Genomic DNA, 12309 nt, shown 5'->3' on the forward strand with positions numbered 1-12309 from the left:
AGAGCTTGGTCCTTGTCTTCTTAGTCTGGTCCTTGTTCTGTCTGTGGGTGGTTAGGCCGACTCTGGCCTCCTTCTGAATTAAGCTGTTCAACGAGCAGGAGAAAGGCTCTCTGAGCACCTCAGAGAGGTTGAAAGCTCTGGTGGATTATGGACACAGCTGGGATGGGGAGAGGAAAGAGAGGGTGGGATATGTGGGGAGAGTCACATGGAAACATGCATTACCATGTAAACTGGATTGTTATTGTTGTTTAGTCGCTCAATCATGTCTGACTCTTTGCGGCCCCATGGACTGCAGCACGTCTGGCTTCCCCGTCCTTCACCATCTCCTGGAGCTCGCTCAAATTCATGTCCATTGAGTCAGTGATGCCATCCAAAATGGATAGCCATTGGGAATTTGCTATATGACTCAGGGAACTCAAACCCAGGCTTGGTAACGGCCTGGAGGGGTGGGATGGGGTGGGAGATGGGAGGGATGTTCAAGTGGGAGGGGACATAGGTAAACCTATGGCTGATTCATGTTGATGTTTGGTAGAAACCAACACAATATTGTAAAGCAATTATCCTTCAATTAAGAAAAAAAAAAAAGCTTTGGTGGAACAGAAGGTCCAGATCCAGGGGTTCTGAAAGCTTTGCCCACACTGTGTAGTCGACCGCTCCAGGTCAGTGACCCCTGCCCTCCACCCAAGGGGTGTGTGACACAGACACCAGATCCAGCCCGGAAAAACAAAGGCATTGTGTTTTATTAACACGACCGCTCTCCTGAGGAGTGTTTCAAGGCACAAAACCCAGGCTAGAATCAAGTTGTTTTCCTCTGTCTTCCCTGGGACTGGTCTTCCCACAGCATCAGACAAAAGGGACCCAATCTGCAGGCTGCTTAAAGCATGAGGTTTGTAAATACTGTAAAATCAAACACTACGTTTGGCTTTTATTTACTGTAACTCGTTCACATCACTCAGCATGGGAACAGCTTTATCAGGGCTCCTTGGCCTTTGTTCTTTTGTCTTTGGTCCTGCCGTGTCTCCTCTGCCCGCTCCCTCCTGCCCACCAGCCTCGGTCCCTCCTGCCTGCGCCCCTTCTGCCCCCTGACCCATCACTCCAGTGTCTTCCTCGCCTGTTCCCACTTAACCTCCTGTCCCTTCTCCTCCCCTCCTGCCTTTCACGCTGCTCTGGGATCTTTTGAAATGTCTCCGCTCCCTGCTCCGTCATCGCACTTTCATTTCCAGAGGCTGGCTTCCTCACTCTCTCGACACCCCCTGCCTCTCAGGGCTATTTTTCTCTTCCCTCCCGAGGTCCACCACAGAGTTTTTTCATTTCCCCCTTTTCTCTAAAGGCGATAGGGGGATCAGAGAATGAGAGATTTCAGAGTCAACAGGACATAGCCTGCGTTAACATGGACAGTTGACTTTCTGAGTCAGTCTTCTTCAGCGCCTTGGGTGGTGGCTGCCTTGTCCCTCCTCAGAGCAGGACGGGAGAGAAGAGGACAGGGCCACAGGTCCGTCCCCCCTCACCTCCCACCCCATGTTCCCTCACCATCACTTCCACCCCAGCCCTTCCATTCCTGTCTCAGGACACCCCCCCACCCAACACACACACCCGCCCGCTAGGTGCCCGCGGGGCAGACAGGTTTGTTCCGGCTCCGCTGAGACCTTGGGCGTCCTCCTCCAGGGTCCCTCCCTGCTCCCCAGTCAGCCTGCTGTGTGCTTTACGCCCTCAGGGTGAGCCCTTCGAGACAGGAGTCTATTTTGAGGTGAAGGAGAGACAGCAGCAGTGGGGTTCCTTCCCAGGTGCAGCTCGTGGGTCCGGGAGGCGCCAGCATCGGTCCCACAGTCGGAGGAACAGGAAGCTCTCTCAAAGCCCCCTGCCACCCAGGGTCACGGCCAATCAGTCCACGGGGTGCTAAACAACATTCTTGAGGGATGGGGGTCTCTCTGTGCCACTGGGCAAAGCGTCGTCACAATACAGAAAACCAAGAGGGGAAACAGACAGAGCCCTGAAGAGACACTCTCGGAACCACGAAACAGTGGTTCTCAAGTCCGCCATCTTCAGCTGGGCCTTCTCCAAGTGCCTTACAGAGGGTAACACGCTGCTTTCTTGGTTGCAGGGGGAAATGGAGGTTACACCCAAGAAAGCCAGCGAGGGATTTGTGAGAAACCCCTCTGTTTCCCAACAGTGCTTGGCTCTCACGGTGTCTCCATTTCTCCACGTCAGCCACAGGCAAGAGGATTAGCTGAGGAATGTTTGCTTGAGGGAGCATCGGCTGGGGGAGGATGGGGGGGCCAGCCTCGCCCAGGCTCCGGGACCCCTGGCTGCTCCAGCCCTCCCCTTGAACCCCTCCTGCGCCCAGCTCAGAGCTGTGCCTTCACCTTCCATCCAGCAGTGCCCACCCTGGTGGGAGAGGAGGTCAGGGGCCCGCACACCCACCCTAGGGCAGGGGAGAAGCAGGACGTTCAGGTAAACTGGAACAAGCCCGGCCAAGTCCAGCCCCACCCTGCTGTTCTGCGTCCAGAGCCAGATGTGGACCTGCTTAGCTCCTCTCAGCGAGCATTTCTGAGATGAGGAGGGAGCCATGCTGACTTAAGGACAGGAAGCATTTCGATTTCTTTTCCCTGCCTCCCCGCTTCCCAAAGCCCCCTGCTGCCTTCTTTCCGCACACTGGCAGAGGGGAGTAGAAAAATAAGTATGAATATAAATCTCCACCTGAGTTCCTTTCACACCGACTAAGTAAGCAACTAACTTGCCAATAAATTACTATTTAAAAATGTGTGGACACATAGGCATATATATGCGTGTGCATATGAACATATACACACGCATATATATACACGCATGTGTGTGTAGTTCCAAGCTTTTCTTCCTTGCTCCGTCCCTTGCAGGCGAGCAGCTTCAGACAAAAGCCTCCGCCCCCTCCAGAGGGCCTCATCGGATCATGGGTGCCACGTAGTTGGCAGGGAAGAGGCCCAGCTTGTTGTGCAGGCGGCCGGTCCACCAGGAGGGGTTGGAGCTGTCCAGGACCTCAACCACCTCTCCGCAGCGGAAGCCCAACTCATCGTCCTCCAGGGCCTCGAAGTCGTATAGTGCCCGGGCCCACCGCACCCGCTGTTGGGAAAAACACAGAGAGAGGCCCTGCTGAGCCCGGGCTCGCCAAGCTGGGCTCCGAGTCACTGGCACACACACGGAAAAGAATCTGCTGGCCCTGTAGTCTTTTTAGACAAAGCTCTCCATGAGCAGCCTGCCCCGAAGGCTGATGAATGGCTCTCCAGAGAGGTCTCAAACCCTGCTGCCACTGAAAGCAGACCCGGGTGCCTAGCCCTGAGCAACCCCTGAGCCTATCCCTCAAGGCTCCGAGAGGATCCTTGAGAGCTGCTCTTCCCTACATCAATAGGTGGTCTTTTTTATTTTCTTCAAATGACAAACAGCACAGCGTGCCCAGACTAACAGTCCTCGGTGCCAGCACAACCTCATCAGCGATAAAGGCAACAGATCTCCCTCTGCTAGAATGGCAGCCAGGAAATATGAGAACCGGGCAGGGCCCGACAGCCAAACTGAGAACAGCAGGCTGGATGATGCCAGCTGGGATCAGCTCCGCCGGGAACTCTCGCCCCACCATCACTGGCTGGGTTCCCTCCACCTCTATGTGAACTCTGTGCAGTGTGAGGCCTTTTCTGGAGGACCAACTGTCTCTCTACTTGGCCCCTTGGCCTCCTCCACTGAGCCCAGAGAGGGACGTTCACATACCCCGGCCACTTGGAGTTGCACCGGATCAGTGTGTCTCCGGTGCATGAGAGCGGCATTCATTTCGGTGCCCATGCCCAGGCCACAGGGCCCATCGTTTATGTCCAGGCTGGCTCCACGGCGTTCCTAGAAACAGATGTGACAGAGAGCCATCACTACACCGCTGGAAGCATCCCTCATGGACTCCCCCAGTGCCTTGCTCTGGTGCCATGGACGCAGCCAGAGCTCCAAGAAAACTTACCGCAGAGGACGATAAACCCCAGATAAGGGAGAGGGGTTATAGGGTGACAAACAGACCTTAGGTTGTGAAGATGATGCCAAATTTCACTCATTCAACCAAGGAATATTTATCAGGCACCTACCATATGTCTAGTACTGTCTTAAGCATGGGGATGTGTATCTGGAAAGAGAAGGCCCCTGTCCTCAGAGAAAATCAGTTCAGAGGGGGAACTGTATGCATTTACGTGATGAGTGAGTGGAGACAAGTGTCTGAGCTGGCCTGGGTGATCAGGGAAGGCTTCTTACAGCAGGTGATGCTTGAACTCCGGTTTAAAGAGTAGAATTCACTAGGAAACGGCATTTCAGGCAGAAGGGACAGCAAATAAAAAGACTCAAAAGCATGAGAGAAAATGCAGTGAATCGTTCTGATAACTGAAGGAAGTACAACAATGCAGGGATGTATGTTTGCATGGGGAGGGGGCAGGGGATGAGGCTGGAGAGGCAGATCTGGGCAGCTCACAAAGGACTTTGTGTGCCCTGCTAAGGAATTTAGGGATGTTGTTATCTGGCTGTATTGTCCATCTCAGTGAGCCACCTAAAATCCCATCTGGAACAAGGTGGGGGATAAACAAATAAATAAGCAAGGCTCCATTTCTGACCTTAATCCGTTTTTCCTGTAGATCTTGACAGCCAGATGGGTCAAGGGGCACAAAAAGTTTTGGAATTGTGCTGATAGGAAAAATGAAGTCATTGTTCACGGAGTCCTCAGGGTGAGTGTGTGTGTGTGCGTATGTGTGCGTGTTTGAGTGTAGGTGTATATGTGTGTGTATGTGTGATTGTATGTGTGCATGGATGTGTGCATATGTGTATGCATGTGTATGTTTATATGTATACTTGTGTGTATATGCGCTTGCATGTGTATGTGTGTTCATATGTGCATATGGATGTGTGCATGGGTATATGTATGCTTATATGTATGTACATGTGTGTATGTGCATGTGTATATGTGTGTATGTGTGTTTGTTCATATGTATATATGTGTGTGCATGTGTGTATGGATGTATGTGCGTGTATGTGTATATGTATGTGTATAAATATGTGTATGAGTGTATGTGCATGTGTATATGTGTGTGAATGTGTGCATGTGTGTATATGTGTGTTTGTGTATGTGTATGTGTATATGTGTTTAAGCAGGGACTCATTTAATTCACAGAGACGTCTTTGCCAAATGCAGTTTCCATGTTTCTGCCCTCTGAGGACCCAGAATCTTTTCTCTGAGCTCAGTGAGACCAGACGGGACCAGGCTTGGACCGGGACATTCCTCCCCTGACAGACAGTCCTGGGGCCACAACTGGCCCCCAACATGTATTTGTTTCTGTTGTTTCCGGCACTGTGGGGTTTTTCACACACTGCGTGGCAGTGGGCACAAGGTTGCCGAAGCGTGGGGGGAGAGCAGGTCCTCCTCCACTCCCTGCCCACTTCATCCTTCCCAGGTACCTGATTAAAATGGTGCTGTGGCAGGTACCGCTGCTGTGGCGGCAGTGGGGCCGGGGGATACTGCGAAGGAGGGGGCAGGGGGTGATCCGACGTCTTCCTGTTCATCGCAGGCCGGATTTCTTCTCCCACAGCCCCGCTCAGGGGATGGCCTCCCTGGGACCGCCGGTCCAGGCTGTTGCCCCGCTGACCCTGGGAGAGTACAGAGATGACACAGATCCATCCTCCTCCTGCCTCTCCTGGCCTGACCCAGCCCTTCCAGCAGCTGTTCCCAGACTTGGCTTCTGACAGCTCCAAGAAACAGCTGATGGGGGTGGGAGCAGCTTAAAGAAAATCAATGGTTCAGATCATCACATTTTCACAGAGGCCTGTGCATTCTCAGATTCTCCCGGTTTGGGGAGTTCGGGTCTCTGGTTCATACACTTTCCACCTGGTACCCATCTCGTCCCTTCCTGGTGGGCTTGTTTTTCTCTGTGTAATCAAGCTTAAATATTCCATTTTACTGACACAATGCCACCCCTCCTTATCACATGTAGCCACACTGCTGGACATCCTATCCTCCAGATAAGCTCTGCTATTGACTTTGCATGATTTTGAACTGTCATTTATAGCCTGGTGATAGAGACCCAAACAGCAACGCTCTCGCAGCACCATGGAAACCAGGCCTGCTGCTGGGCATGTAGGGAAAAAACAAGACCTTTCTCCTGAATGCTACCACAACCTCATGACTCAGAGACACTTTCTTGTTATTTTTATTTAACAAACAATTACACAGAGCCCTGGGCTTAGCATATGCCAGGCACTGTTCTAAGCACTTGGCAAAATGAACTCATTAAATCCAGTTTAGTGCAGTTTTATGTTTCCTCTCTCATCTCTGTGTGCACATCTTAGTAAATGAGTATCTCTGTCCATTTCCTGGTTGAAAGAATTCACAAGGTCCGCATTAACCTTTGTTTTCCTTTCTGAACTTTTGTGTGCATTTGGGAACACCCTTTTCTCCTTTGATTGTAACTTCTCAGGCTTAAAATCAACCTATTACTTGAAAGGGATGGTTTTCTTTACTTCTCCAAAGCACACATTGCTTTGAAAAGTCTCAATGCCTTTTCAGATAACCTGTCAGTGGGATTTCAGCTCTTCCACTCAGTGCTGGTTCCCATAATATCCATCTCCTCTAACCATGATATTTCCTTTGAAACATATTTTATAGATTGTGTGTGTGTGAATTTACTTTTGGAATCAAATTAACATTTCCTTAGTGCCATCTGGGGACCAGACTCTGTGGTGAGTGCTATGATTATATCTCACTTATCCTCACCACAGTCCAATGAAGAAGGCATTATATTCTCTCCATTCTACAGATGAGAAAAACTGATGCTCAGAAAGTTTTCTTCATTTGACTGGGTAATCAGGATAGTTAGCAATGAAATCAGTTTTTAAAGCCAGGTCCGTTGGAGATGCATTTTTAAAAAGATTTTTTGGTGCAGGACCATTTTTAATGTCTTTGTTGAATTTATTGCAACATTGCTTCTGTTTTATGTTTTGATTTTTTGACCCCAATGCACATGAGATTTTAGCTCCCGGACCAGGGATAGAACCCACACCTCCTGCATTGGAAGGTGAATTCTTAACCACTGGATTGCCAGGAAAGTCCCTGGAAGTATTTTCTATTAAGACAATACTTCATGTTCCAAACTGTTCCAAGAGCAAGAATTCCACTTCCAGTTTTCTCCTCCAATGCCCCCTGCTTCTACCCTCCCCACCCCCAAATCCTGTCACAAAGCTCTACTTGCTACATTAGTCCTGGACTCGAGGTTCTAATATCCCCATGTGTAGCCCCACCGCTTCTCCCAAGTTACTTCATCCTTGGGTAGCTCCTGAGCTAAGCTGAAAACTGTGATGCGGTAACACCTGTGAATAATGAAACAACAGTGTCCATAATAAGAGCCCATGTATACTGAGTGTTTGGGTCGTGATTAGGAATGACGTAAGGGATGGACTACATCATTCTCTAACCTTCAGAACCATCCTGTGACGTAGCTGTCACTATTATCCCAATTTTATGGATGAACAAACTGAGAATTAGAGAACTTCTCAAAGTCACATACCTAGGAAGTGTTAAGCTACGATTTAAACTTTTCAGAATATGCAGGGACCTGCCCATCAAATGCATGGTTTTAGGGGTTCACGTAGGGACCCAAACTGCCCAGAATCTCTGGATTGGGGGTGATGGGGGCCAGCAGCATACCTGTTCCTCCCGGGTCCTATCCCTCAGAAAGATCTGCTTCTGTTTGGAGATGGAATTCTTCCTGTAGTAGTCCACCAGCTTGTTGAGGGATGGAAACTTCTCTGTCCACAGGAAGTAATTACCCTTGTTGTCTCTCATGACTTTGAAGTGTTGAACATCATCCTCATGCCTAAAGAGCAAGACAAATCCAAATTATGTATCATGTGGTGAGCATGTCTCTGCCTCCAGGGCCGACTGTATACAGGGATACTGGAGTTTTGTTTGGGCAGGAAGCGTAGGTATGGTTGGCTGGCCCATCCCTGGGCAGGTGGGCTGGCCTAGTCAAACTCTAGGGGAGATTTCCGGGAGAGGCCACTCAGGACTCAACTGAGATAGAGGGGATTTTTTTGGTTGTGTGTGTGGCCATGAGGCTTGCGGGATCTTTGTTCCTCTACTAGCGATTGAACCTGAGTCCACTGCAGTGAAAGCACCAAGTCCTAACCACTGGACCACCAGGGAACTCCTGAGAGGAGGTTTGCTTTTTTTTTTTTTGACATGAGCAGAAAGCAATCTTTCTTCTGATACTGGAATTGTCCTTTTACAAGAAAAAAATATTCCAAGGGCTTTAAAGAATACAAGGTTGAGGACTTTTTTTTACAATGTTTATTTGAAGCATGGCAATGCCTGAGACCTTACCAGGCTAAGAACTCTGCCAAGACTCAGAGGGGAGGAGTTTTTCAAGCCCTTGTTGTCTTTCTGTTAACAGAAATAGTCTGAACCAGCTCCTTTAAGTTCAAAAACTACCCTGAGAAATCTGTCACGCTTTGTTCTCTACATAGCCGGGATCTCTTGGTTGGTATTGTTTTGCATAAATAAGGTTACAAAGTATTTTGAGTTGTTGGGGAAAAAAATGTGCTGAGGCTCAGAGAGGTGGAGGGGCTTGGTTAAGGTCACTGTTAAGAGCAGAGTTGAGGCAAGGACCCTGGTTCTCTAATTCCAGTCTAATGAGCTGGTATCACACCAAGCACACATGCTTTTTTTTTTTTTTCCTCTCTCATGTTAACTTCTTTTAGATCAGCACTTTTGACACCAGCTGAACTCAGAAGTGATGGAGCATGTTTGTACCTGGGGTGGAGAATTTGGATTTTATTCACTGAAAGAGGAGACTGGACCTTTACTAACAGCCCCAGCCATTTTCCATCACCAAGTCATTCTTGTTTGAATGTCAAGTTTTTTAGGTCAAATGGACACACATTTATGTCTAAAAATAAACTAATGTTATTGATATCAATTGCATGACCCAGCAGAAAGGTAAAAAATTTAGACTGTTGGAGAGTAAAGATAACTCTTTCTAAGGGATGGATTTAGAGGTCTGTGTTCAGAGGGGACAGGTGTTTTGATCTTCCTCCTCATCTTATTTTCGGGGCTCTGCTCAGAGACAGCAAACCTATTCAGTGACCTCTGCTTAACTACCTTGGGGGTCATAGCTGACACTTGGCAATCAATCACTGCTTGCCCTTCGCCTTTTGGCTTCGGTCACTCATTTATGCTTTCTTCACTCCAGCACCACATGGATCGGCTCACAGTCATCACTCCCCACATCTGGCTGAGGAGGAGGGAATATTCTTGTGACACGATTATTCATCCACCATCTCTTAGTCAAAGAACTGGGAATGAGAAACGTTAACTCTTTCACTCCCATATACTGACAGTGTGCATGTCAGGACTGCGGTTGGTCGTCTGGCCAATGGAGAGAGAGGGGCTGGACCACTGTCTTGAGGTCTGAGAAGGGCAGAGAAAAGGGTGTAACTCAGGGCTCCAGAGTCTCAGTCTAGTGTTTCAGACCCTCAACTAATCCTAAGTGATAGATAATTACAATTAGCTCTTAATTATCTGTGCCAGGACAGAAAGCAGATGTATAAACAAATTAGTGATTTTGCTTTGGAATATATTAGACTACATTTCTGCAGAAGAGGTAAAACTGATTACAGTAATAATCACCATCACAAGAGCCTGCATAGCCTCAATGGCAGGGAAGATCATGGCAGACATCAAAGCTGATCGTTTTTTGTAGAATTCAATCTGATCAAGGAATGATAAACCCTACTTCCTCACTGAAAAAGCCAGCCTCAACATGCAAACCAAAGGCACCAAGAGATGCCTTTCAATCTAACAAGTTGCTTGGTGTTGCCTCTAATTGTGGCCCTGAAGAAACAGGTTTGAGTTGTAAGATTTATTAATAGAGAAAAAGTTCATGAATTAAGACCTAACAAGTTTCGAATTGGTGATACATTAATATTGACCTGAGCTAAAATTTACCATCATCCCAGCTATAAAAAAGAAAGCTTCAGTTAAGGGAAATTAAGAGTTTGATTTCAAGGGCAATGCTTAAGAGACCAAGCTATTCTTGAGTCTGCTGGGGACACAAATGGATACAAATACTTGACCCATTATTATTATTACTTTTTAATTTATTGATTTATTTCCCTGGTCGCACCAGGTCTTAGTTGCAGCACATGAGATCTTTAATTGTGGTATGTGGGCTCTAGTTCCCTGACCAGGGAATGAACCTGAGCCCTCTGCCTTGGTGGCATGGAGCCTTAGCCCCTAGACCACTAGGGAAGTCCCCTTAACCCATTCTTTTTAAGTCTTTCCTACTTATTCCTTAAAGTACTGCACTTTCTTTCTAAATAGTAATGTGGCCTCTGTTTATTACCCGAGACTGGACTTAGGAACTTAAAGCTGCATGCCTTTCAGATTACACTGCAGAATCCAGACAGCACCTCCGGTCAGGTAACTTGCCAGTGAGGTTTCACCGTACAGGTTGTCACACTGCTCCCTTGCTGCTATTGCCATCCTTGCACTTTCACATGTGGTCACCAAGTCTGATGTGTGACTTGCCATCCCCAGCATGCTGACCACACGCTGTGTGTTCAGACTTGGGGCTTCTGCGTGTGGGGCTATGTCATGTTAAACTGAGTCACTTCCTCCCGAGGGGTGGGGTGCCGCGCATTGGCGAGACTTTGCTGTCAGAGTGCCCCCACCGCAGGCCTCCTGGGCTCTGCTCTGTCCCTGTCAGTTTCACAGCATTACAGAGCGTGGAGGTAGCCTTTCTTTCTGTGCAGCCACCTACGACTACGGATGTGTCCTATGGCGGTGACTGGGGGTTTTGATCTTTCTCTGCCCTTCTTCAGACATGCATTGGTAGTAAAAGAAAATGCTAAGATTGCAACCCTGGACTTCCCTGGTGGTAGAGTGGATAAGAATCCGCCTGCTAACGCAGGGCACATGAGTTTGATCCCTTGTCTGGGAAGACTCCACATGCTGCAGAGCGACAAAGCCCGTGAGCCACAGCTACTGAGCTCATGCACCTACAGCTTGTGCTCCACAAGAGAAGCCCCTGCAATGCACTGCAAAGGAGAGTAGCCCCTGCTCACTGTAGCTAGAGAAAGCCAGCATGCAGCAACAAAGACCCAGCACGAACAAAAATAATTAATTTTAAAAAAAAGATTGCAACTCCAAGATGGATGTGGACCTCTGGAAATTCTCTGTTCCTTCTCCCTTCCCATTCCACAGACACTTACCCAGCACCTGTTGGGTTTACATGGTGCTATAAAACGCACAGAGGTGAGGTTGATAAAAATCCTGTCTTTCCAGAAGCACCTGGGCTGGAGGGGGAGGCAGGTGAATGTATTGATACATTATACCCAGGCCCCTTGCCACCCTGCTCCTGAGGGGTAGGTCATGTTTAAGAGGTCACCTTGTTGTTTTAGTGCTTTAGTAGGTCAGGGCGGAGTCAGGATTGGCCAGTACCTGACGGATATGGAGAAGTCCCCTGGGGAGCTCTGGCTGGCCCGGATGATGAAGCAACCGAGATCTTTGCCCATCAGCAAGCTCTCTGCCTGGTGTCGTGAGAGGCCTTCGTGAAACCACCTATCAGGTGAGACAAAAACAGAGGATCTTGGTGAGATGCTAGACTGATGGGGTTTGGGGGTAGGGAGGGAAGGAAGTCGGGGAGAGATGACCCAGAGGGAGAAGGGCTGAGGAGAGACCACAAGACGGGCCAGGCGCTTTTGAAACCAAACAAATGCTCTAGCAGTTTCCAGGCGAGGCAACTGAGTGTCCCCTTGAGGTACCTCCTGCCCTGTCCCCTCAGGAGAAGTCTCTCTCCTGCCTGTTTGGAAATCCTGAGTCATGGAAATGTGCCACTGCACAAAACGGGACAATGTGGGAGGGAGTCACTGCAGGAGCGGCCACCTGCTGGTGGCCGTGAGAGGGACGTCTCCAGAAAGGGACTGCAGGGGCAGATGGTGCGCCAGGAGGACCGGGACCCCTTTGGGCACTGGGACGGGCAGGGCCCTTGGGTGCTGGCCTCAGGCTGAGACCCCAGTGGCCGGGAAGACAGGTCACAACCGAGGGCCTCTGGGTGGCGTGGGGCGGGAGTGGTTGTGACTTGTGCCCGGCAGACGCGGTGGGGCACCCAGGGAGGTCCCCACGCACCCTTGGAAGTGAGCGAGGCTGGCGGCAGCCAGAGAGAGGTGTCTACACAGCCGGCTCCTGGGCCCTCCCTGAGAAACCAGGCTGGAAAATAACCTTTACTGTGGAAAAGAAGGCACGGAGGAGAAGCTGCTCTTTCAGGT

General features: G+C 49.4%; 1 protein-coding gene across 2 annotated transcripts in view; it reads right to left on the reverse strand.

Annotated features, from left to right (window-relative positions):
- Positions 1-715: 715 nt before the first annotated feature.
- The window catches only part of GRAP2 (GRB2 related adaptor protein 2), a 67829-nt gene continuing 56235 nt past the window's right edge, over positions 716-12309 (reverse strand). For both annotated transcript variants that reach the window (XM_043441169.1, XM_043441170.1), the window contains exons 4-8: positions 11483-11602; positions 7691-7859; positions 5449-5637; positions 3736-3858; positions 716-3096 (exon numbers count right to left, since the gene is read on the reverse strand). In XM_043441169.1, coding sequence (XP_043297104.1) covers positions 2917-3096; positions 3736-3858; positions 5449-5637; positions 7691-7859; positions 11483-11602 — 781 coding nt within the window. In that variant the 3' untranslated portion in view covers positions 716-2916. The remainder of the gene's footprint in view (positions 3097-3735; positions 3859-5448; positions 5638-7690; positions 7860-11482; positions 11603-12309) is intronic.

The sequence above is a fragment of the Cervus canadensis genome, chromosome 21 (genome assembly GCF_019320065.1).
Source record: "Cervus canadensis isolate Bull #8, Minnesota chromosome 21, ASM1932006v1, whole genome shotgun sequence".
NCBI lineage: Eukaryota > Metazoa > Chordata > Mammalia > Artiodactyla > Cervidae > Cervus > Cervus canadensis.